We start from the raw sequence: 24,769 nt of genomic DNA, 5'->3' as shown, positions 1-24,769 counted from the left end.
CAGAGGGAATGAATTTATTTGAATGAATTCCCTGCAGGCATTGTCCTCGGTTACCTCCCTCCACCCCCTCCTTTTTCATTCAAGATGGCGGGCGACGAGTCAGGTACAACGCTGGGTCAGCCTCATTTGGCCAAACAAGACCTCAATACTCTGGTAATTGCACATCGAATACTGTTGACACCTTCTCGAGTTCGTGTCTAAGACCTTAGACGTTTTTGTCAAAGATTAGGTGCAATACAAGTCTTGTTTGTTGCCCGCTAAGCTACTGCTTTTGCCTCTGGCACCACCCGGCACACGACGGCAGGCTAGTCGATGTTAGCTGCTGGGTTCCAAACAAAGATTGAACTAGATTTTAATGTCACTTGATTTTGTCCTCTGTTTATAACTAATATGACTGTACTGATAAGATGATAAATAAACAAACAGTATATGCGTCTGTTTTTAACTGTTATGTGCATTTGACGACTGCAGGATGTATCCAAGCTGACGACGCTGTCCCCCGAGATCATCAGCAGACAGGCCACCATCAACATTGGTACAGCCGTCCGTGAACGGCTCTGAAATATGCGCAGCGCTATTGAACGTGACAACAGACAGGCCACCATCAACATTGGTACAGCCGTCCGATGAACGGCGCTGAAATATGCGCAGCGCTATTGAACGCGACGAACCAAGTTCTCACCGTCCGCTTCAAAAACGAGCTGGAGAGGAACATCACCATCAAGCTCGGCTATGCTAACGCGAAGGTATGTTCGATGCCCTGATGCGACGCCGAACGCTGATGCTAACTTCCACCGTGTTGTCGCATTAGATCTACATGCTGGATGACCCCAGCTGCCCTCGGCCCGAGTGCTACCGCTCATGCGGGAGCAGTACTCCCGATGAGTTCCCCACAGACATCCCCGGCACCAAAGGCGACTTTAAACTTGTCAGGTGAGTCGGACTTGGCTGCAGGAAGTTTTCTTCTGACCACGCAGAGGATGGAAAAATGTTGTCATTGATGAAGATGAATTTGAAATGAGATTGGTTAAAGAAAGAGTCCCGTCGCCAAAATAGTTTAACTTGCATGGGTCAGCACTGCTGCTTGGGCAAATTAGGTTGGCATGGCAACACAGAGGCTAAACTCTCATTGAACAAAAAAAAAATTTGAAACAAATAGAAGGAAATAAAAGAATCTCATGCAATACGTATCAGAACTTGAGTTGTTAAATGTAGCTCAGTGGATATGACAGTCATCGGTCTCTCATAGACACGTGTCCTTCGTGGACTGTCCCGGTCACGACATTTTGATGGCGACCATGTTGAACGGCGCCGCTGTCATGGACGCCGCCCTCCTCCTCATCGGTGAGTCGTCTCGCCCGGGCTGCCCTCAACGCCGGCGGTGTGACTCGCGACTAACGTTTCGGTCCTTCCAGCGGGCAACGAGTCTTGTCCGCAGCCGCAGACATCAGAGCATCTGGCCGCCATCGAAATCATGAAGTTGAAGCACATCCTCATCCTGCAGAACAAGATCGACCTAGTGAAGGAGAGCCAGGCCAAAGAGCAGTATGAGCAGATACTGACGTTCGTGCAGGGTGAGAGCCAGCGCCGACACAAATCCAACATCAGGCACCCCCCCCCACCCAAAAAAAAGCTTCAAGCTGTTCAGTCCCACTCATAGCCCAAAGTTTATTGATAAGAATGTACACAATGACGACGCGTCTCTTCTGATTGACAGGCACGGTGGCCGAGGGCGCGCCCATCATTCCCATCTCTGCTCAGCTCAAGTACAACATCGAGGTGGTGTGCGAGTACATCGTCAAGAAGATCCCCGTCCCTGTGCGAGATTTCTCCTCAGAGCCCAGACTCATCGGTAAGAAAGGCGTGGAAGGGTTGGATGATTCATCAATTCGATTCATTTGTGTGAATTATTTCGAAGCCCGCATGGTCCAGTGCGTCGTCCTGTGCACCGCTTATAGTATATTAATAACATGGCTGTGAAAAGGTTTACAAAAGCATAATCACTGTAGACAACGTAGCCGTCAGGTTGCTATGTTTAGTGACTTTCCTGACATCTGTCGTAACTGCTTTTCAAAAGTGACTCGCAACTTGATTTCCTGCGAAGAAAAAATTTCTTTGTTGTCTTAGTCTTTTTACATTAAAATAAAAATGCCATTCGTGATTTCCAGCCTTTCCCCCAAAAAAGAAAAAACAATTCTAGAGAAACTCGCATGCACGTATTCTTTATCTTCTGCAAAAAAAAAAACAAAAACAATAGGCTCACCTAAATGAACTTTACAGTACACCTTTGTGGCACGCACACAAGAATGAGCACCACAATGTGCACCAAAAGAGAAAATGTGACCAAAACTAATTGTATTCATCTAATGACTGAATGTTTCCCGATAAACTATAATCTAAATATTAGTTCTACTTTAACCCTCAGTGACTCATTGATTGTTCTCCTCTCATAGTCATCAGATCATTTGACGTCAACAAACCTGGCTGTGAAGTGGATGACCTGAAAGGCGGCGTGGCGGGCGGGAGTATCCTCAAGGGCGTCCTCAAGGTGAGACACTCCTGAGGCCAATGAAAAAGTCTCTCGTGATGCGAGTGTTAACAGTCCTCGCCCTCTGTAGGTGGGCCAGGAGATCGAGGTGCGGCCGGGCATCGTGTCCAAGGACCACGAAGGGAAGCTGATGTGCAAGCCCATCTTCTCCAAGATTGTTTCGCTGTTCGCCGAACACAACGACCTTCAGTACGCCGCGCCCGGAGGCCTCATCGGTACGTACGTCCACATTCATGGCTCGGTGTCGATGATGAAGTCAACCGTTTGCCGATTTGTATATCTGTCCGGTTCTCATGAACTCTTAATCGGTACAGGCGTGGGCACCAAGATTGACCCGACGCTTTGCCGAGCCGACCGCATGGTGGGTCAGGTGCTGGGCGCCGTCGGGGAGTTACCGGAGATCTTCACCGAGCTGGAGATCTCGTACTTCCTGCTCAGGAGGCTGCTGGGCGTGCGCACGGAGGGAGACAAGAAGGCCGCCAAGGTGAGTGCTGCGGTCACAAGACGTCCGGGCGAGGTCACGTCAATGGCCTGCCACTGTTTGAAAATCGCCATCATCGATGCTAATCGTTAGCATGTCAATGGCATCCTGGGTTATGAGCATGCCGCTAAAGCGGACTTTCCAAAAACGCCCTCGCAGGTCCAGAAGCTGTCGAAGAACGAAGTGCTTATGGTGAACATCGGGTCACTGTCGACAGGCGGCCGCGTTAGTGCCGTCAAAGCCGATCTGGCTAAGATCGTCCTCACCAACCCCGTATGCACCGAAGTAGGAGAGAAAATCGCCCTGAGTCGACGTGTGGAGAAACATTGGCGGTGAGGAATTTAAGCCACCTCGTTTATTCCATGTACTACTAAGATAATTCAGTACACTAGTAGCCCGACTACTCCAGTAGTAAGGCAAAAATATGCGCTACTAGGACTTAAAATAACTTGTCCTGGTTGTCCTCGTACTGTTATCTGATTGGCTCATCTCCTTTTCCACCCCGCAGTCTGATTGGCTGGGGGCAGATCAGGAGGGGCGTGACCATCACACCCACGGTGGATGATGACTGACAGGAGAAGGCGGGTCCGTTACCGTCCACAAAGTTGTCATCAAGATACCGCAAATGTTTTCCTCCTCTTCATTCTTTTCCCGCCAAGAGGGACAGCTGGGAATGACGCCAACATACTTGGGACTAGCGTGAACATCTGCCGCCGACTACGCTTCAATGCAGCTCCCGTTTCCTTTCTCTTATCCAATAAACGTTTGGAATTAAATAACTTTTTGTTGCATCTCATTGAAGGCAAACGGCACACAAGTCTGCATCAGTGGCTTATTATAACGCAAATTGAAACTATAGGTTGAATTTTACATATCAGATCAGCTGTTCACATTTGTAATAATAAATCCTGATTGAAAACAATATTACAGGCATATTCTTTATCCTCTACAAAAAATTACAGCATCTAATTGAATCACGGTAGAAGAGCATAACTGTATTATACTGCCCCCCAGTGGCGAGGACAGACACCAGAATTAGCATTAAATCGTTCATGTATTGTACTGTTTCTCATAATTACAATATTATTCTGTGCTAGTTTTCCTTACTAAAAACACCCTTACCCCATATTTATAAAATTGACTTTTAGTAGGAAGAGAAACTTCACAATCTGAATCAAGAGAACCATAGGGGAAAATGGCATTGAAGCTTTGATATATTTTTTTTAATTGAACAAAGTATGAAGAAAACTGCTGTCAAAGCAAAAGTGACTATTCGAAACTAAATCACGCTACTCTGTCCTTTTAGTACAACCAAAATTACAGAATTAGGAAGAACACACAATGTCTAGTGTGTTAGAATAAACCAAAATAAAATACATGCACCCACGATGTTGAATTTAAGTTTCTCATGCTGCAGTGTGAACAATCATGCTGTGCATGTTCTGTGCTTCCGCAAGGTAGCACAGCAGTCAAATTTTTTTGTTCACCACAGATGCCGATTTGTTCGCAGCGGTTGTTTGGGGTTTTCATACAACTGCTTACACCTTTAAACCGGGGTTTTCAACATGGTTGGGGTCAAACTGACCCGGGAACATATTTGCTGCTCCTGAAAAATTAACAAAACAGTAGTGTCAAATCCTATTGCACTTTCTAAATTCACCCACGGCATGTTTAACCCCCAGATATGGTGACATTTGGAGCTGAGAACATTATTGCTGCTGCTGAATAAAAAGTAACATGCCAGAAAAATATTCTGAAATGAGATTTTCAAATGGGTCAATTTGGCCCGAGCTATGTTTGACACACCAGTTATGGTAAAATTGACCTGTGTTGAAAATTGACGATAAAGTACTGTATTACAAAATAAGTTTAGATCTCAGAAGCAGCAGCAATAATGGTTGTGGGTCAATTTGACCCAGGGCATTTTGAATCCTATGGTTATGGTTAAACTGAACCGCATTTGAAAGCCTTATAGTAAAATACAGAAAAACAAATATTATTGCTGCTCATTTAAGCTACATTTTCAAATGGGTCAATTACATTATGATTGGTGTGGTAAAACATGCTCTGGGTCAATTTGACCCAGGGCGTGATTACCACACCAGTTATGCTTGACTCAGAACAGAAAGGTCAGAAAAAGGTCATGAACCAACAATGCTTTGTCCTGATTCTAAGCTGTCTTGTACATCACGAGGCTTGTGTTTTAACATTTTCAAGCATGACTGATTGACAGATCAACGGCGTGACAGTGCAAACGTGGAGGTGGAGTCTTTTTTTTTTTTTGACGAGGGGTGGGGGAGTGTTTTTCACCGCTACAACAGCGCTTCCCCATCATCGTCAGAGACGTCGTCAATGGGCACAACACGTGTGTTGCTGGCGCGGATGCTGCTGATGTGAGCGCAGGCCAGCAGGCCGGCGACGCCCGCCAGGCTCACGCCGGTGCCGTCTAGGTTCACCTGAGTCAGACGCATGCGCGCCAGAAACTTCACACCTGAATTGGGGTTGGGTGGGGAGGAAAATATGATATAACGTCTATGGTGTGTTGGAAAGTGTGTGGATGGGCTTACTCTTATCCGTGATTCTGGTGCGGCTGAGATTACACTTGACCAGCTGAGGGCAGTGGATAAGACCTCGCCGCACGACATTGTCACCCACGTGAGTGCTGGCCAAGCCCAACACCTGCAAAATAACAACAGTCAACAACAAAATAATTAAAACTCATTCAGGACCAGCCAATTCTGGACCAAGTCTGAAAAGACGCTTAAAAACGTCTTTGGGAGTGAATGAGTTAATGCACATTTTTATGGAAACGTTTTTTTTTTTTTTTTTTTTTTAACTAAAATGGAAGGACTAAAGAACGCAAGGAGGACCTGGAGGTGCGGCAGGCAGGTAATGAGCGCCGCCGCTCCTCGGCTGCTGACCGCCGTCCGGTCCAAGCACAGTTCCTGCAGCTCCAGCAGGGGGCGCAAGGAGGTGAGCCCGATGTCTGTCACTTGAGTGTTGCTCAGAGACAACTTCTTCAACCTTTAGGGGACACGATGGAACAAAAAGGACATGATGAAAGTGATGGACATTATGGGATGCCATGGGATGAAATAGAACACAATGGGAACATTACATGACTAAATAGTGGACATATGCGTGTACCTGGTCATACTACACAGGTGCTGAACTCCCTGGTCTGTGACTTGCTTGTAATCCGTCAGGTCGAGCTCCGCCAGTAGCCACAGCTGCGAAAGGAACGCCAGTCCGCTATCCGTGACCGAGTGACGTCCCGGGAGTGTCAGGTGAGTCAAAGGCAGACCTGCGGAGAAGCCAAAATGCGTTCGGCGACGCGACGCTACATCACTTAGGCTGGAAAACCGTCGCTGTCGCTAACCCGAGATGATGTGCAGGGCGCGGTCGCCGTCCGACACGCGTATCCCCGCGAGGCTGAGGGACGAGAGGGACGGGTGGGCGCCCAGCTGCGCCAGCGAGGCCTCCGTCACGTTCGTGCCGTCCAGGTTGAGTGTCTGCAGGCCCGGCAGCTCGGACAGTGCGGACACATCAGACACCTGGATGCAGGATGACGTCACAACAGTGAAGGAAGAGACTCAAACAAACATGGCGGCATCGGTGATTTTTAGGTTTCTTGGATTTAAATCAACCCAACATCAATTATACTTTTCATTAGCATTTTGCATTGTGTATTAGCATTAAGCTAGTAATAATTGTACAAAAAAAATGTAAATGGGATCGACCTTGGTCTGCTTGATGCTGAGCATCCGCAGCTGCGGCACGCCTGCGGGCAGCGCGGCCAGCGCGGCCTCGCCAACCGCCGTCTGGTTGAGGCTGAGCTGCGAGAGGCACGGCGGCGCTGAGCGCAGGTACAGCGTCACTCCCGCGTCCGTCACTTTGGTCTGGTCCAGTGAGAGGAAGGACAGGTTTTTGAGACCTGGAAAGAAAAACAGATTATGCATACTATCCGGCGGCGTTACGTAACCTATTAATCCCATCTGGGGTGCGTGACGGAAGACGTTTGTAACCTGTGATGTACTGCAGACAAGTGTCGGTCAGTTTGCTACAGGAGGCCAAGTTGAGGTACTGCAGTTTAACCAGACTGGAGAGAATTGACAGGCCAGAATCTTGATGAAAATTGAAATATGGAAAGTTAATTCAGTCTCGAAGAAATCCATTTAACTCATTCAGTACCAGCCAATTCTAGACCAAGTCTGAAAAGACGTTTAAAAACGTCTTTGGGAGTGAATGAGTTCAATGACGTCAGATGAACTTTGAAGCAATGCGGCGTTTGTTTTTGTACCCGTGATGAGCGGCGAGTTGACCAGGCTGAGGTGCTTGAGCGCGGTGAAGGCACGCAGCTGGCGCAGAAGCTCGTTGGTGGAGTACGGATAGCAGTTGAGGACAAACTTCTGCAGCGGGCAGCCGAAGAACAGCTCCAGGTTGCGTGGGCGCAGCAGACGCTCCTGGGCCATGTGGCTCAGCAGAAGCTCCGCCAGCTCGGGCGTCAGGCCGGCCAGGCTGCTGCTGTACTGCATGCTGGGAGCTGACGTGCGCACACAAACACACATACATACACGCTATGTAAGTCTTATCAATCAACAATATGTTGAGCGTGCCAAGGCGCTTACCCGTCATCAGGTGAACGGTAGCGCGCGTGGCCAAGGCACAGAGCGAGGAGACGCTGGGGGTCTTGAAAGACCTCTTGGCGGGAAGCGGCTGTCCCTGCGCGGCCTGCGCGGCCTGCCCGGCGTCTTGGCGCCTCGCCACCCGCAGCAGACGCTCCACGGCGGCCTGACCGGCGGCTCCGTGCGCCGCTCGCCCCTCGGCGTCATCCGGCTCGGGCGCCGGTTCGTCCGCCGGGGCCTCCCTGAGTCGATTGCCCTGCTCGGGCCAGCGATGCCTGGACACGAACCCGCTGCGGTTCCTGTTCTCCAGGAACAATGGCAGCTGCGGCATACCTGCCAAAACACACACACACACACACACACACACACACACACACACACACACACACACACCTCAAATGATTCTTATGCTTATCTACTTGTGTGTATCTACCCGAGTTTGCGCAGCCCCGCCCACGTAAACATTCGCAGTTTCGTCGCTAATAGCTAGCCGGCCACCGGATGAAAGCTGCCATCAATCAATCAATCGTGTCCCATTTACAAGTAGCAATGATGCTAACGCCATATGTAGGATCGGAACTTCGAAAATGATTCTGTAAAATAATGGATGTGTGTATAAAAACATACCACACACACGTGTGAGTTACTCCACTGTGAAATGTGCACAGTACCGTTCGGGAAATGTGGAGCTACTCCCTCTTCTCCTCCTCCCTCTTCTTCTTCATCATCATCATCATCATCCTCCTCCTCTTCTTCTGCCTGATCGATTTGGACGTCAGCGGCTTCCTCGGGATTGCCAGCAACCAACTTTTGGCCTCGTCCTGGGTAATTAAAAAAAAAAAAATGTTCATGGCGTTATTGTGAGGACGCATTTTTGTACACACAAATAATACTTATGATAATCAATATTTTATTGCGGATTTACGTGGGTTGGAGAAAGGAGGCATTTATTTGAGGTGTGGCCTTTCATTTCGGATGGCTGATAACTGTTTTCAAGGGAGGTTCAAGACCGCTGAGGTAGGATAACAAAAGTAGCACAAGCTACCATGCTCATGAATCTTATCCAAAATTCCAATTCGGGGTCAAAGGTCAATACTTGCCCCAAAAATGAGAGGGTCCATGCAGAGGAGCACTTCCGGCGATACCCGCGAGACTGGCAGCCTCTTCCCACACGTGATTGGGAAGCAGAGAGGGTATGCTAAGGTCCGGCCTTCCCGCCCTCTCCTGGACGGCGGGGGCCTGAGGGGTGGGACACACCTGCCGGTCGCACTCAACCGGGGGCGGCTGGGCGGGACCGGACGGATCCTGGGGGGTTTCCGGGGGGGTGGTCTGAATGCAAAGGGCGGCGTTGGGCGTGAGGCCGAGGGAGCGCAGCGAGCAGGATAGCTCGGCCTCCCCGAAGCGTTTGCGTGGGAATCCCTGGAGGAGAGAGAAGGCGGGGAGCGAGGGGTGACATCCGGTGATGTGCTCCACGACGCTGCGCAGCGGCGCGTCAGCCGGAAAGCGTTCGCGGATGGACTCACCGGACGGCAGCCGGATCTGCAGCGAGGCCACAGACGACACAACGTAAAGCGGGCATCCCGAATCGAAACGACTGCGGCGCCTTTACAACCTCACCATGAGGATACAGTTGTTATCCGCGTTACTCTGAACCTTCCCTCCCTGAGCGTGCCCTTGATTGCCATTGGACGGCGACGCCGCCCCCGCCGCCGCAGCGCCAAACTGGCCGCTTTTCTTCTCCTGTAAGCTTCTCCGATCATCGGCGATGCGCTTGAGCACCAACTCTCTCTCCTGGAATGAAGATGATTATTCCTCGATGAATAAAACAACTGCTTTTTTTGGGGGGTGCGGGACCTTTGATGATTACAATGGGTGTGGGATATGAATACTTTTAATATTTATTTAAATTTACAACAGAGAGAAGAATCCGGAAAAAAATGGCTGATTTATTCTTTTTTTTTTTTTTAATTGTTTGAATAATTATTTAAATTTACAGCAGAAAGAAGCAGCCGGAAAAAATGGCCAATTTGTTTTTTGTTTTTTTTTGGGCTTGAATGTCATTTTCTTTGACATACATTGTAATGTGTTAATGTAGAGAAAAAAATATATCGGCTGATTTTTGGCCATTTGAAAAGGGCCAATATTGACCAATGAAAACCTTCATCAAGTTTGAGATTTTTGGAAATTTATAAGTTAAAAAAAAAATAAAGAGGAGAAAAAAAATTACATGTTCCCATCTTTGCTTCTTTCTTAGATTAACAAAGACTGATTAATAGAGTTGCAAAATTTTCAACAAAGCTTTATTCATGTTGTCATCATGCGCATAATTAAATGTAAATTCCTTTCTGGATGCACTGTATGCTCGTCTGAGATGACGAAGCCACGCCCCTTCAGTACCTGTTTCTTTTGCCGGCGCTCCGCCCTCGCCTCCTGAGCCACGCGTTGCCTTTGCTGCTCCTCAAAGTCACTTTTGTCCTGTTTGATGCGAGACTCGACGGGGTGCAGCTCTCGGGATGGGGGCGACGACTTCTGAGCCGGCCTCAACACTAACGAGCCGACTGCGGTGACACCATGAAAATGAAGAATGACAGGTAAGGATCTGTTAATGCGGTTATATTATGGAAAAGTGTTTTTTTTTTAAAACAAGTAGTTTGTTTTCTGGCGTGCCTGCCCCCGCCATCAAATGTGGAATTAAATAACATTTCTGTGTTAGTGTATGTAGTTAGACGTCATACTTGGGCAGTCAGCGGCAGATGCGTACGATTCGGATGCGCTTGTTGACTCTTTAGGGGGGTTGAAAGCCGCAAACGCAGTTTCGGCAGGCCCCGTCTGCTGCTTGAGCAAACTGTGTCGTGGATGCTGATGACCCTGCAGGAGCCTATGGGGTGAGGGGGAAACAACCATCTCACATTCAAAAAAGAGGTAGCCATTTTGAAAATTGAGAGAACACAGTTTATAATTTATGTCGATGCACTCACCACTCAGCCGCGTCCATCACGGAGAAATGGCCGGCCTGCACAGCCGCCTGGATCTGCTCCTGCGTGAAGCCCATTTCACCAAGCGTATGGAATAGCTCCCCAATTGTCTACAATAAAGTCACAAAGGAGACGAAAGAATGAGAATGACAAGCTTCTCAAATTTGGAGGCGGCCACCGCTGCCAGTGTATTCACTGCAATTATGGTTTCGCGCGGTGGCACTGTTGTCTGAAACAGCTGGAAGTCACTCCTAAAACTGTCAAATAAAGAGAAGCCCCATGAATCTCGGGGCTTTCCTATCTAATGCAAATGCGTTGGGACAATTTTGTGTCCATCTATTTTTTTTAAGTGAAAGAATCATAGACACCTCTGCCTCGGTTTGGGGCAGGAAAATCCTTCTTCAGTCAGTTTGAAGCAGGAAACCCCTTCTTCGGTCAACCCTTTTCAGCCGGGTGGCCAGACTTGGAGGTACTGATTCTCATTCCGACCGGTTCATAGTCGGAATGTAAAATTGGCCTTGATATCAATTATGTCATGCATCCATGTAACCTGCTTTAATCTGTTACTCTTAATTTCATTGACAGTGTTTTAATAATCTCACGTATTAAGATAAATTCATCCTTAAATTTGAAGAATTCAAATTAAAATAACAGGATCACAGCTAAATGCGATCATTTGTGACGCCTGCCTGTCACAGGCTTTAGCATAACAACTATCTTAGCCGCCGAGGCTAACTAGCAAGCTCTGCCCGCAGCGCGTCGCGACGTAACTTTAACAACACTCGACGAGTCCTTTAAAGCTTACCGAGGAGCCCGAAGAAGTCATGTCCGCCTTTGGGTGTGCAATTTAAAACGCTGAAGTGGATTTAAACAGCAACTTTGTTGGACTTCCTGCATCGGCTGCTTCGCTAGTTTAACCGCAGGCAGCTATGCTAGCATGCACGAGACAAGGGTCCTGCCCACTTTTGATTGACAGCAAGACAACAAAAACAAACCAGCCAGAAGATTCCTCACTGCACACGCACGCACTTGTTCTTTGATCAGCAATAACCGCATTAGTGGCTTCGATAGGCAAAAGCGGCTTCATGACGTATTGATGCACTCGTTTTGATCGAGTCATTAAGGATTGGTTTTGCAGGAGCAATCAGTCGGAAACAGGATGTACGATGCGTTTTTCACCAAAAGTCATCTAGTGTCGAATGGAGAGTCTAAATAAGTGATACAACTAGTTCTTGGGGTCACAAAAGAATCACTGCCCAAGCACAGTTGGGTTTACTTGAACTTTTTTTATACAATTTTCCTATATCTAGGCAACTGTCCAGAATGTTACAGTGATTTGCAATAATATTATTTTCATGAACACATCGAACTACAATGCTGGTCATTATGGCGGTACTTGGGAGTGCTCAGTAGTTTCTTCACTTGTTATTTGGTGTAAAAGTTTTGAGAATGCTGCTGTAAATTGTCCATAGGTGTGAATATGAGTGACTGACTACTCCGATTTGGAGACCAGCATAGTTTCTTCACTTGTTATTTGATGTAAAAGTTTTGAGAATGCTGCTGTAAATTGTCCATAGGTGTGAATATGAGTGACCACTCCGCTTTGGAGATCAGCTCCAGTTGTCTGTGACCCCGATAAGGACAACGGCAACTAAAGAAAATGGTGGGATGAATGGGTATTGGAAAGTAAAATATGAAATTAGATGTACAACATGTTGATGAATATCATGTGGTTGAACCTATTCCAATAGCTCAATCTAGTATGTATGACGACTGATTATTTTGAATGGCATAACATCCCCAAAACCCATTCAGATTGACAGCACGGTACTTGAGTTCATGTTTCTTCAAGGATGGATCACCACCAAACACCTTCTTGAATCCACATCCAGTCATCCCTTGGTGAAATTTAATAAGGATTTCTATTTTTAAAATTGAAGGTCGTGGCATCATCATCCTAACGGAACGGGCCCCGCCCCTCCGCAGCCTCTTGTCGGAGTCATAGAGTTGCATGTACGCATGCGCAAAAAATGTCCAGGGCTGGAGACGCCGGTAATAATTTGCCCGAAGTCATCCAAGTGCAACCGGAATGAGCAATATTAATTTCAAAATAAAATATTTAGATAGAAAACAGTGTTTGTATAATTCTCCAGTGTTGTTTGTGTATTACTTGTTAATTTGTATGTTTATATTTATGGGTAACATCAATATTTACGTCATTTTAAAAAGTAAAAATTCTAATACACTCGATTTTTAGCTTTGAGTTTTTTAACAACTGACCGGAAGTATCTTACATTTTATACCGCTTTTCTGACACCGGTTGAGAGCAAGTCATTCAGCCAGCCCGAGGCAAGAGTTTGAGGTGAGTACAACCTGGTATCGCCGTGGAAATAAGTCACAATTTCTATGTCATTTCAGCTTTATCAAACACATTTAAAATAACTTTCGGAAGGGGTTAAGTCGAACATGGTGGTTTTCTGTGGGTGGGAATTTTTGACAGCACAGTTCTTCAGTTTATGTTTCTTCGAGGATGGAATCATCAGCAAACACATCCATTGCGACTGGAACGGCGTTGACAATTGACTGCCACGCGAACACACACTGAACACGTTCGTGATTTAAACTTGAGTTCGCTTTTGTTTCTCGGTTTATTATTAACAAAAGTCCAAGCAAATATTTTCCGACTTGGAATTCTCTTGTGGTTTGATACAGGTGGATTTTTACTTTAATAAACAACAAGATCGAAGTGTGGGTGAAGAGTGCCGTACCTGTCTACGAAGCTAGCGGGATTGCTAATGTTATTGCTGTGTGTTAGCATCAATTTATGGATTAATAATAACAATGGGGATTTTTAATTTTACATTCGTGTCATTAAAGAATGTGAGGAGATGAAACCAAGAGCAAAGGAGACGAGTGTACTCATTTATTTATTGTTTAATAGTGCATAAACTAAAAGTCCCCGACAATATTACAATGCATCATTTCATTAGTTGATGGCTTGTGTCAGAAATTGCTATCCCAAAACACATAAATATAATTTTAAAAACATGATACAATATATTTTAAAAAAATGTCTTCTGAATTTGACACACCACAAGAAAACTGTTGTTGACACAACCGTGCCAAATTTAAATGATTTGAACAATTATTAAAACGAAAACAATCACGAAAAATCATACCGTTGTCTCCGCTCTCAATTGCTTTGGGCGTGGCCTCTGATTGTGTTGAAACCACGCCTCACTCAACTGTCAATCAAATACCTCCCTCAAATGGATCTTTCCAATTTTGAATTAAAAATCTGAATTCTGATTTGAATTCATTTTATCCCCTTTCATAAAAAGAACACTAAAATGACTGTGACATTATTCAAAACTCACTGAGAGTGGTCTTAACCTCTAATGCACTTTAGTAACGCATTTCAAATGTTCAACAATAAAATCAACAGAATGTTCCCTTCGGGGTTAATATGTAACAACAAAAGTGTCAGTGAACATAAAATGTGCTGCTTCCAAGCAAAATTAACCTTCGTCTCTGAAAATGTCAACAAAGTTCTGCATAGACTGTATATGACGGGTAGGTTGCGTTGTTTTAATGAGCACATTTTTAGCAAGAGGCTGCTAATGAAGCCAAGAAAGTGTTTTTTTTTTTTTTTTTTTTTTTAAATCAATGTGACTCCCACCCTCCCAAAAACGATTTATAGATTAAATAAAAAATTCGTGTGCAGATTTCAGATGCTATATACTGGTGTGCTATGCCATTTTTATCATGTAAAATAAGTGCCTCGGCTCAATAAATGTTGTGAAACATTGTTTTTCATGGACTAATATGCCAGCCCGTAAATGGTTGTAGTTGCACAAGCCTCTTTTTCCGCAGAGACGCCTTACGATGTTGTCCCATGTCGGATACTACCTCCGATGGGGGAGAAAATGGCCGACCTGCTGTTCCAAGTCAGTGTCGATTACAGATCAGGGTGCTGGTGGTTGCAGCCTATGGAGAGGGGACAACAGGACGTAGTTGCATGACTGTTATCAGGATGGCAGGGTGAGGAAGGATGTGTCTTGCTGACTCATCTGTTTGTAAGTTGTCTATCGAGTGAAAGATTAAGTCAAAGTGGAATTAATCAATGTGGGGTTTTTTTGACAACGCCGTCATCGCACGATGGAATCTCAAGGCGTTTGTTAGCTCGCTCGCTTTCCACTTCTCCGATTCCACATTTTCTATTGTCGGACGATCCCGAACGCATCGTCGTATCATGCTAATAATTTGCGATTCGTTTTTTTTTTTTTTTTTCCCCTCGCCTGTCAAAGCGCTCCGTGTGAACGGATTTGTCACAAGCGAAAGCGAGCGTCCCCGCATTCCCGATGGGGAATGGCTTGATCATGCAGAAAATGAGACGGAGTGGGGGCGAGGGGGAGCGGGGTTAAAAACAAAAGTTTGATAATGCAGACTTTCTGTTTGTTTTACCTCCCCCCCTTAGCCCAAAAGGATTTGGTGTGTGAAGCCTTCAAGAAAATCAACTCGGATTTAGTGGATGGATATTTTCGAGGGAATTATTTTCTGATATTGACTGCAATCCTTTTATCATGTCACGTGAACACCCTCAAACGCTTCCGTACCGGAGGATTCTCTTAATTTGACCGTGGGATGAGATTGTCGTCCTTTTGCTCACCGGGAGCCGTCCGGCTTGTGTTTTCTCACGAGTGCAAATGCACTTATTACAGCGTCTCAGCGACGGCGCTCTGTGAGAACCCGAGCATCTTCCTCATCCGAGTTTTATGGCTGCCGGTGGAGCGCAAAAAAGTTCAAAAGCAAATCTCAAAGCAGGTACGAATAACACATTTGTAAGAAGTCGTGCTTTTTTTTTCGAATGGTAAATGACTTCCAAGTATAAAATCCGCACGAGAAGAACAGTTTGCTTGAGTGGTGTTAAGTGCTCATATTTGAACCCGAGTGTGAAGTGAATCAATGACGTTCGAAACAAACTCCGTGGTTGTGCCGAGAAAGCGAAGCGACCCTAAAACCTACATATGACGAAAAAAAAAAAAAATCAATCCATTTTTAAATCCATACTGCGCTCCCCTAACAGGAGCTTAGTCTGGGACTGTTTTTTTCCCGTCCTATCCGCCTTTCTTTTTGTTTTGTTTTAACGCGGGGGTTTGCAACCCAAAATGTTGAAAGAGCCATATTGGACCCAAAAAAACAAAAAACAAATATGTCTGGACCCGCAAAAATTCAAAAGCCTTATCATGAAGGAAACACATGCTGTATGTAGCTATATTAGCGATGTTAGCCTACAATCAAAATGACTAAGTTGGCTACAAATACACAATGAGCCTTCATGATGAATTTTTTTCTCCTGCAGTGCATCCTGTAGTGCAGGGGTGCCCAAACTTTTTTTGCCTGTGACACAAATCTTCGTTGACAGAAATGTTGAAATTTCATATTTATTCTCCACATTTTGACAGCATTGGAAAACGTTAAGAATGTTTGTGTCATGTTTGTCCTTCTACAGAAACCAGATTAAAATATATTTCCCTCTTCCATCTTTTTCCATTTTCAAACATTTTTGAAAAAGCTCCAGGGAGCCACTAGGGCGGCGCTAAAGAGCCACATGCGGCTCCGGCGCCGCAGGTTGCCGACCCCCGTTTTAACGTCTCTTGGACGGGTTGCGTCTGTTCCATTTTGATGCACCTCATGGTACAAATGACGACAAAGCTATTCTGATTCAGATTTTGAATCGGAATTTTAGCATAGCTGCCGGTCGCGCTTTGAGCTAGTTTTTAAACACGTTCGATAGCAACGCACATTTTCACCACGATGTCACTTGCTGGTGTCCTCTTAAATTTAAGTCCCTGGTCCTCGGTAAAGTTGTTGTGGTCAAAATGTGCCAACTGACCGTGTTCATTACAGCAAACTTTCCATTTCACTTGACCAAACCAATACCCGCCTAGTCCTAATCATGGGTATAAAAATGATTGAAAGTTTATTGCTTTTTTTTTTTCCCTTTAGAGACCAATGAGTTAGCATTTATATTGGCTGTTATGTAAGCAGTCATATCTCGGTCGCCCCTTAAATCCCTCAGCACCCCCGGACAGGTGCCGTCTTAGCTCACCCGCCAGTCTCGGATGATACAAAGAGGCTCACAGCGAGGCAGCTGTTAGCCGATCCCTTCCCGCGACTGCCGTGCTGATGTGTCGGACCCACCCGAACCCCTCGATCACGTTAGCGCAGACGACCGTACTCGCAAAAAAAAGCTTCACGTCCCGCAGTGCTATTTTGGGCCAAAACTCTCAGCGCTATCATCGCACACCAGCGGCACTAAATCCCTTCAGCGATTGCGGGCCGGGCAGCTGTCTGGGTCGGCCAATCGCGGGCTGGTGGAAAAGACGAGGCCTTCTGGTGAGTTTTTGTCACTTCCTTATGGAAATGTCACGTTAGCCACACGGATTGGTGACAAACTCGGAAAACTGTCCTTGTTTAGAAATCCCCGGCATCAACTTGAATTGCTGTGAATTTTATTCCTGCTTGTATGTTTGCCACTTGTTGCTAGGCAGAGTTCAGAACCCCTTTCTGGGTAGACACACTTCTTTCGCTCGCCATGTTGCGTTTTATTTGTCACACGATATTCTGGTTCGATGTGAAACGTAAAGACCGCTTGACACTGGAATGCTGATGTGTGTGAAAACGTACAAAGTTGCGCTACTATCCCGCCTTCGCTGCGTTCTGTGGAAAACAAAGATGGCTGTTTTTGTGGCAGTTTTCAAATCTAATCGAATGACCAGATTTCACGGCAAGTTGCATGAAAGTGCATTATCCTTCTTTAACTGTGTTCTGTTTCAATTCCGCAAACGTCCGATGCCTCAGTTTTTGTGGATACTCTACCTTTGCTGGGTTCTGTGTGAAAGGCGACAATGGCCCTAATGGCACCATTTAAAAAAATAAAAAATAAAAAAATTACATCGAAGAGGGCTCCAATACAGATTTTGTTTTCCGGGATTGTCCATCTCATTGTTACGATGCTGTGTCACTGTGTGAAAGTGCATACATTCGAGGCAATATCCCATCTTCGCTGGGTTCTGCATGAACGACAAATGCAACTATTTTGCGGGATCTCCGCGATGAACAGGAAGGACCTTTCGCCACAAAAACAACACTGTAAACTCATTATTTGGCTTTTGAACCACTCTGAACAAACTATTAAGAGAGACAATAAATCTTCTGGATCTTCATAGTGGCCGCAATGTGCTTATACAAATGCGTTTAACGGTGTGCCAGGGTTACGACAATGTTGTTCATCCTCAAGTGTGTCCATGAGGTCACACACCTCTTTTCATCGTTGACCACGTTTGTCTCGGTCCCGAAGGCTATTTTCAGCAACCTGTTGGGATGGAGGAAAGCCCCAAGTGACATATTTAGCCGTCTCAATGTATTTTATTTTTTTTCCGCACCTCCTCATCCCCGCAAGACATTCATGTGACTCCACGGTGAGCTCTCGTCCCCGCGGACAAACAATTCCGTCTTGCGCACGCAGAACCTCCTCCAGGGTTTGGATATTTCGTGCCTACCCCCTCCCCGAGGCTCAAATAAGCTGATGTGGAATGCGCGGCTTGATTATTTGGCAAAGAGGTGGCAGCGATTTGTTTAGATCACAGGACTTTCTTTGTTCCCCCCGCCCCACAACACAATTAATCCAGTGGCTTTTGTGACTTCGGTAGGGATTCTTTGTGGAATGATTTTGTTGTTTCGGTGCTATGTAATAAACTGGATGCCGGGGTGCCGTTTGAACAGTAACTCATTTGCATATATTTTTTATCCTCTGCAAAAAGCGTCATTAGCTAATGCTTACTGAGTCGCTTGAAAGCAATTTGTGTCTGCAAGACTGCCCCCTGGTGATGGAGGCACATGGTGCGGAAATTTTAAATTCTTCCCATTTCTATTGAATTGTTATTGCTGTATGTTTTTTCGACAATACAAGATGATTTGGTGTTTTTTTACAAAAAAATGGTGTGAGTGTTCGGAATTCCAAGCTTGGTCTCAGAACAAATGAAATCTCAAGGTACGACTATATAGAAAACTATACATGTGTATGTCTTATGCATTTTTATTTTCAATTTATCGCCGTAATGTATGAATGAGCAAAAAAATGAGTTGGCAGCGACGCGAAATAAATTGGGATTATTTGTCATATATACATTTTTTTTTTCTCATCGTATATTTCTGAAGGATGTTTTGGACACGGATATTTCTTTTCAAGACAAGCTAACGTTCCACATATTAATCATCGGGAGGAATGACTGACTGACCACGTTTCAGCCAGAGGTGTGTGTGTGTGTGTGTGTGTGTGTGTGTGTGTGTGTGTGTGTGTGTGTGTGTGCTTGTGTGCGTGTGTGCGTGTGTCTGTGTGTGAGTCAGTGTTGAATAGGCCCTGCAGTCACATGGCTACTTGTCAGCAGGCTCCGGGAGGAAACTTAATCCCGGCGACCGAGGCGGCCGCTCTCAGTGGGCGCACGTCGGTCTGAGAGGTTGGACGTTCGCTCCACATCTCTTAACTTTTGTCGTTGTCTCTTTTCTCTCTCTCTCTCTCTCTCTCTCCCCCGTCTCGATTTTGCATTCCTGCTGCACTCTGACCAGAAGCGTCTCTCTCCGTCCACCTGCCCGCAGAGTTCACAGTTGCACTTCCTAACCATGTCTGCGGTGGCTTCTCTGCAATAAGCAAAGCAAAGGTATGGATCGTCACCTTCGTTGATTGGCGGGTGTCCCTTGCACCCATTTAACTTTGTCTCTTTTAACGGCGTCGTCACTTTAATGCTTGCACGTTGTCTGAATCACATCGGTGTATGATTTTTAAATACTTTATGAGGCTCTGCCAAGTGCTTGATGGACGCATAATAACGGAAATCGCGTGTTGTTTATTTCATTGGTGGTTTTCTTTCATTTTTTTGGGAAAACGCCATCCTGACTATACCTCCACGTCAACCTTTTACAATGCACCAGCACACCTTGTGAGATCTTCAATAAAAATAATAATAATATTAATAATGAAGTGGTAAAATGTAAAATCCTGCGATTGGCTGGCAACCAGCCGACTTCCCAAAGACAACTGCGATAGGCGACGCATGGATGTAAAATTATTCCTTCAAAATCGTGGTCTACCAAGTCGTTGATATGGCAGCCACAGTAAAGGCAAAACCGATGATTGCGCTCGACTGATCGGTCCAGCTGACAGTTAAAGGGTTAACGCGCTTTATTTACATCAGTCCTCTGGAATTTATGTAAAAAAAAATATATGTATAGTGTTGTTAATAATGATATGATTAGCTTTTGTTTTGGGGGCCAGTTGCAGGCTGCGTCTGTCCTTGGCAGCGTTCCTTCTCTCGCCCACATTTCAATATCATCTTGGTCGTCGCTCTGATAAAACATTTAAGGCTACAAATGTGTCTGAGCCGCAGGACAGAGGCTATCATGAGAAGTATACGCCGGATCTCCGGGGAGGGGGCGGGGAGGACTGCAGAATGACTCGCAGGCTTAAATAAAAAACGCTTGTCATGGTCGCAGATTTTGGAAGTGCAAGCACGTAACGGTGGAAATGGCAAAGTCAAACGCGGTGAAAGAGGGGGCAGGGGGGGGGGGGGGCAGTTAGTCGAAGCGACTCCAATACAATTGGGAAGCTTTCCAATGATTTTCTTTTCCCTTTTATCAGTAGTGTGCCACTGTTGAGGTTTCGGCATGGCCACTTTTTTTTATCATCATTTCAGCCAGTCTGCATCCATTTAACTGTGGCCTTTAAATGAAAACGTGGAGTTTATTAACAGGCTGCTTGCGGTTGACATTTATGTGTGTCATGTGACCTTGATGAACAATTATGGGTTATTTAAAAAAAAAAAAAAATTGTAGATATTTTTTTTATTTTAGCAACCAACCAATCCTGGCATTGCACAAGTGTGCACACCCTCTTACGACCGGACATGTGCCTGTGTTCCGAATTAGCTCGACGCATTCAAACTCATGTTCAACGGGAGTCACGACAACTCGCCAAATAAAGTGCGAATATGTTTTTTTTTATTCTGACATTTTTGAAGTCACGGAGATCTTCCGCAGCAGCATAGTGATCTCATTGTTGGAAGAATGGTGGAGCAGAATTTTCTGGGACATTTAAAAAATATGGAACACAGTGAAGAGAGCAATCAAGAGGTGCAAATATGTCAAAAAATATTAATGACAAGACCTGTCAGGGAGGCTTCCAAAAGGCCGACGGGCATATTGAAGGGGCTGCAGGAATTGCTGGCAAGTACTGGCTGTTTGCTACAAGTGACAACAATCTCCTGCATCCATCATATGTCTTGGCTATGGGGTAAGGTGGCAAGACTTTAAAATCATCCAAACCTAGATTTCGCAAAAACACACTTTAGGGAAAAGTGTCTCTCGAGGTTGAACCTTTTGGCTGCTTCTCACCAAAAGAACCATCACAACTCGAGGGAATCGTGCCGGTGGCGACAAAACATGTTCACGAAACGCTTACTCGTACAGCTGAACTTTCGGAGGCACTTTAAAAGATTGTAGCTCACGTTTATTGGTCCATAAGGTTTTTGAAAAATGTATTTGAAGAGGGGTGTGTAGATTTTTCAATTCCACACCCTCCATGCCTGAATGTGGCAGCCTACTATGTATTCATCATGTACTGCTCGCCCCTCCCCTCAAAAAGCGCTTATAGAAGGCTATAGCTGGCGCGGCCATCAGCAGCAGGAATTCATCTGGTTTATTTTTACGCCGCAGATGCGATCCGCCGCACATCAATCATCGTTCGTAACAACGGGATACGGCACGCTTCTATTCCGAGTGGGGTGACAGTATGTTGTTTTCGGTCTCGAGTCTGATTTATGATTTCAGGGCAGCGGCAAATTTGACGCTCCGCAGAAGAGTGTGTTGTCAACAACTGTCAAATTTTGAATGATGAAAAAAAACGAAATTGTTTGATGCTATGACAAATCAAATTCGCCCATGACGTTAGCGAGCGAGCGTTGTAATGCATTAGCCTAGCGGGCATACTTTTTAACTCATTCACTCCCAAAGACGTTTTTAAACGTCTTTTTAGACTTGGTCCAGAATTGGCTGGTACTGAATTTCAACTATTCCTTCTCCGGGGTTTTAATGTCGTGTTTCGACACATATTCCCTCGCAGCAAGATACGTTTTCCCCTCATGTCCACGTGCGCAGATTTGACACACTGACCGAGCTGCGAGATTTTGTGGGTGACCCAGTTAAGAGGACATGATGAAGCTCGACTAGCAATGACAGCCTTTTTTTTTTTTTTTTTCCTTGTCTTCGCTTCCTCTTGCACACTCAGCATTCATCCATCTCTTTTTTTGGCAGAGTCAGCTGTTGCATAAGGCGCCGTCAGTTCCTTTTTAAGTCGTGTCCCACACAAAACACAATTGAGGTCCAGGTGTCGTCCACAACAAGACGATTATTGGTGCCTTTGCAGTTTTGTTGGACTTTTTTTCTCCCAGGTTGCTTGGCTGCTGGTTCCCATAGTCCGGGCCCCAGATCCCACCATTCTGTAACTTTATCCCCGTGCCTCCAACACAGTGGCCGGGGTGTTCGTTTACTGGGAAAATAAAGCGTGTATAGTGGGGTGAATGACTCCGTTATCATCATTAGTACAAGCATGGTTTAAAACTTGAAGTGTTTTTTTTTTTTTTTTTCTGGTTTGTTTTTTTTTTGCATGTAAAAGATATTTGTGAGTCACACAAAAAAAAAAAATGCCGTCAGTGTGAAACAAAAGGCATGCTCAAGTATCGGCGGTACTTACCTTTGTGTTATTTGGTGGTTTTATATTTAGCATATTAGCGTAGCCACTTGGGGATAAAGCCTCTGGCTAGCGGACGTCAGAGTTTTGGTACTGTGTCAGGTACGCAAATGAAACGGCATCACGTCGTGGATTTTAGTGCTGCATGAAAATGAAACTAGTGCAGTTCTAACTTAAGTCTCTCCCCAACAGCGAAATCTCTCGGTGATTTTATCGCTTAATACCAAAAAGTCTTTCTACTGTTATTGCTTGTGCTTTTCCTAAAAAGAAGGCTATTGGTGAGTACTAAAAAGAAAATTTTGGAGTTGTTATGCGAAAACGGTGTTGCCTAAAATCATCACCTGGCAGTGTTCTTTTATCTTTTTAAAATGTTTTTATTTTTTTTATTTAAAATTGGAGATCAAGACGCGAGGTGATGGCATCCAGCTAAACTCAAAACGCCATCAACGGGCAAACAAATAACCCTGAAGTAAGGGATAATTCCGCACAAACTGTGTCGACCCACACGTAGTCAATCCAACAATACTCGCAGGCATATATTCTTTATCCTCACGAGTCAGTTGCGAACCTTTTCGTGGTCCCGTGGTGGCCAAGGCAAACGCACCAGCTCAGTCACGGAATGACCTGTCAATCAAGGCACCGACCGCTGTATTCATTTTCTTATTTTATTGCATCCCTCATAAACCAAACTCTTCTCACCAAGATATAAAGCAAACTGTGCTTATTATTTTTTTTTATGTACCGTTACAACTTCATCATCACCTTCTCGATATCTTGCTCCCAATCGGCGACACATGACTCCCCGGTTAACCTATTCATAGTTCTATACATTGGGTTAGAATCATTCGTAAGGACACAATTTTCATGCTGAATGTAAAAAAAAAAAAATTAATTCAAAAAAAAAACGAGTGGAGGTTAGCCGAAAGCATCCGCCACCACTTATCAAAAGGGTGTCCCTGCACAGTAGTCCGCACCGTTATCAGGCTCTTATCTGGCTAATGGTTAATGACCTTGGATGGTGGCGAAGTCGTCTCTCGGGGCCTGGAAATGAGTCATTTAAAAAAAAAAAAAATCTGAGAGTGCGGTGGACATTTTGCAATAATACGGAGACGATTCTGTTGACGATGATCATCCAGTTGGTATTTAGCAGGCTGCTTCCCGGTTTCACAAGACGGGCGGTGGCGTTATTTATGATTCAAGGTGGGGCGGGGGGGGGGGACTATTTGAGTGATATCACCGACAAAGTGACAATAAATTCCTGAGTCCAGATCATCCCCCAAAAATGTCGTAAGATTTGCAGTGATTGCTGCCGATATCAAAATGATCACTTTGCCTCGGCAGGGGTGATTTTGTTGCCATTTTACTTCCAAACACAAACTCTTTATGGCAATTTTGTGCCGACAATGAGTCTCTTTTTTTTTTTTTTTTTTTTGGTAGTATGATTGAAAATGCCGATGCTGTTATTACACGGCTGCAGACTGACTGTAATTATGCACAATTATAGAGGGACAAAAGATCAGCGGGCAGGTTATATGTTGTGCGCTGCAATGGAGTTTTCAGCGCTGGTATTTTTGTCGGCTCCGTGAAGATGTCTGGAGACCGTTCATGCGGCTTTTTATCATTTTTTATGATTTTTTTTTTTTAATCGTCTTTTCAAAGGGTTTCGTGTCGTCAAATCTAACACGCTTCAACGGTGGTATCCAACTAACTTCATTTTCATCGCGGGCCACTTGCAGAAGCCCAGTTGTAAGCGGTGAAAGCGCATGCTGTAAATCTATAATTGCTAGGGGGAGTCATCGTATGCTAAAAATTCTGGTTTGGTGCTTATCTTGGTTTTAAGTTTGCCGTTTCGTTCAGATTTGCGACTGTAGAGGAACAAACGAACCTAGATTTTGTGTCCACGGATTTAAGAAATTATGAATGAAGCATCAATGTTTGCTTTTGCTTTGTTCCCGTCCGAAGTGCTTGGAGGAGGGCCTGTTTCGAAGCTGTTGGAAGTTACGCTTGAGATGAGCTCCTCTCGCCTGAAGCTGAGCCGCACTGTGTTTGCTTACAGCGCCAGACGGGTTTCTTTTCTGGTCTTTTTTAAAAAAAAATTTTTTTAACCTTCCCAATCACTTTATCTTATTCCAAAATTGGTCCCTGCGTTCTCAATGTTCAGGTTATTTGTGAAGATTTCTGGCAAGCTCTCTCACAAGCCGTCAAAAATGGAATGATGACCCACATTTTTGTCTTGTCTGTGCCTCCAGGTTATGCTGCCCAAAAGTTGCCTGAGTCCCAGCGAGAAAGAGAAGGGCTAACCCCTGCCGTAACTCATCCCCCAACAGTTTCCCG

At 45.2% G+C, this 24,769-nt stretch overlaps 2 protein-coding genes and 1 long non-coding RNA gene across 3 annotated transcripts; 2 read left to right on the top strand and 1 right to left on the bottom strand.

The window, feature by feature from the left end:
• Positions 1-69: 69 nt before the first annotated feature.
• On the top strand, positions 70-3,805 carry eif2s3 (eukaryotic translation initiation factor 2, subunit 3 gamma). The gene is made up of 13 exons (XM_019893215.1): positions 70-153; positions 472-540; positions 594-621; positions 652-746; positions 812-933; positions 1,250-1,344; positions 1,416-1,574; positions 1,718-1,852; positions 2,454-2,548; positions 2,619-2,763; positions 2,863-3,032; positions 3,189-3,361; positions 3,538-3,805. Exons 1-13 carry the CDS (start codon positions 85-87, stop codon positions 3,599-3,601), a joined length of 1,419 nt encoding a protein of 472 aa, XP_019748774.1. The 5' UTR covers positions 70-84; the 3' UTR covers positions 3,602-3,805.
• A 264-nt stretch (positions 3,806-4,069) lies between these two features.
• Positions 4,070-11,598, bottom strand: LOC109529696 (uncharacterized). Its single transcript, XM_019893105.1, has 16 exons — positions 11,435-11,598; positions 10,633-10,739; positions 10,390-10,532; positions 10,052-10,212; positions 9,272-9,445; positions 8,755-9,193; positions 8,326-8,475; positions 7,658-7,987; positions 7,330-7,572; positions 7,055-7,153; positions 6,770-6,963; positions 6,409-6,583; positions 6,177-6,333; positions 5,900-6,053; positions 5,597-5,708; positions 4,070-5,520 (listed from the first exon to the last, which is right to left on the bottom strand). The coding sequence occupies exons 1-16, from the start codon at positions 11,453-11,455 to the stop codon at positions 5,342-5,344; spliced, it is 2,838 nt and encodes a 945-aa protein (XP_019748664.1). The 5' UTR covers positions 11,456-11,598; the 3' UTR covers positions 4,070-5,341.
• A 1,345-nt stretch (positions 11,599-12,943) lies between these two features.
• Positions 12,944-24,769, top strand: LOC109529662 (uncharacterized). The gene is made up of 3 exons (XR_002170881.1): positions 12,944-12,991; positions 19,261-19,352; positions 24,685-24,769. It is a non-coding gene; the product is annotated as an uncharacterized LOC109529662 (long non-coding RNA).

The sequence above is a fragment of the Hippocampus comes genome, unplaced genomic scaffold (genome assembly GCF_001891065.2).
Source record: "Hippocampus comes isolate QL1 unplaced genomic scaffold, H_comes_QL1_v1.1 scaffold353, whole genome shotgun sequence".
NCBI lineage: Eukaryota > Metazoa > Chordata > Actinopteri > Syngnathiformes > Syngnathidae > Hippocampus > Hippocampus comes.
The sequence above is the reverse complement of the archived record's forward strand: the minus strand, read 5'-3'. Positions and strand labels throughout refer to the sequence as shown.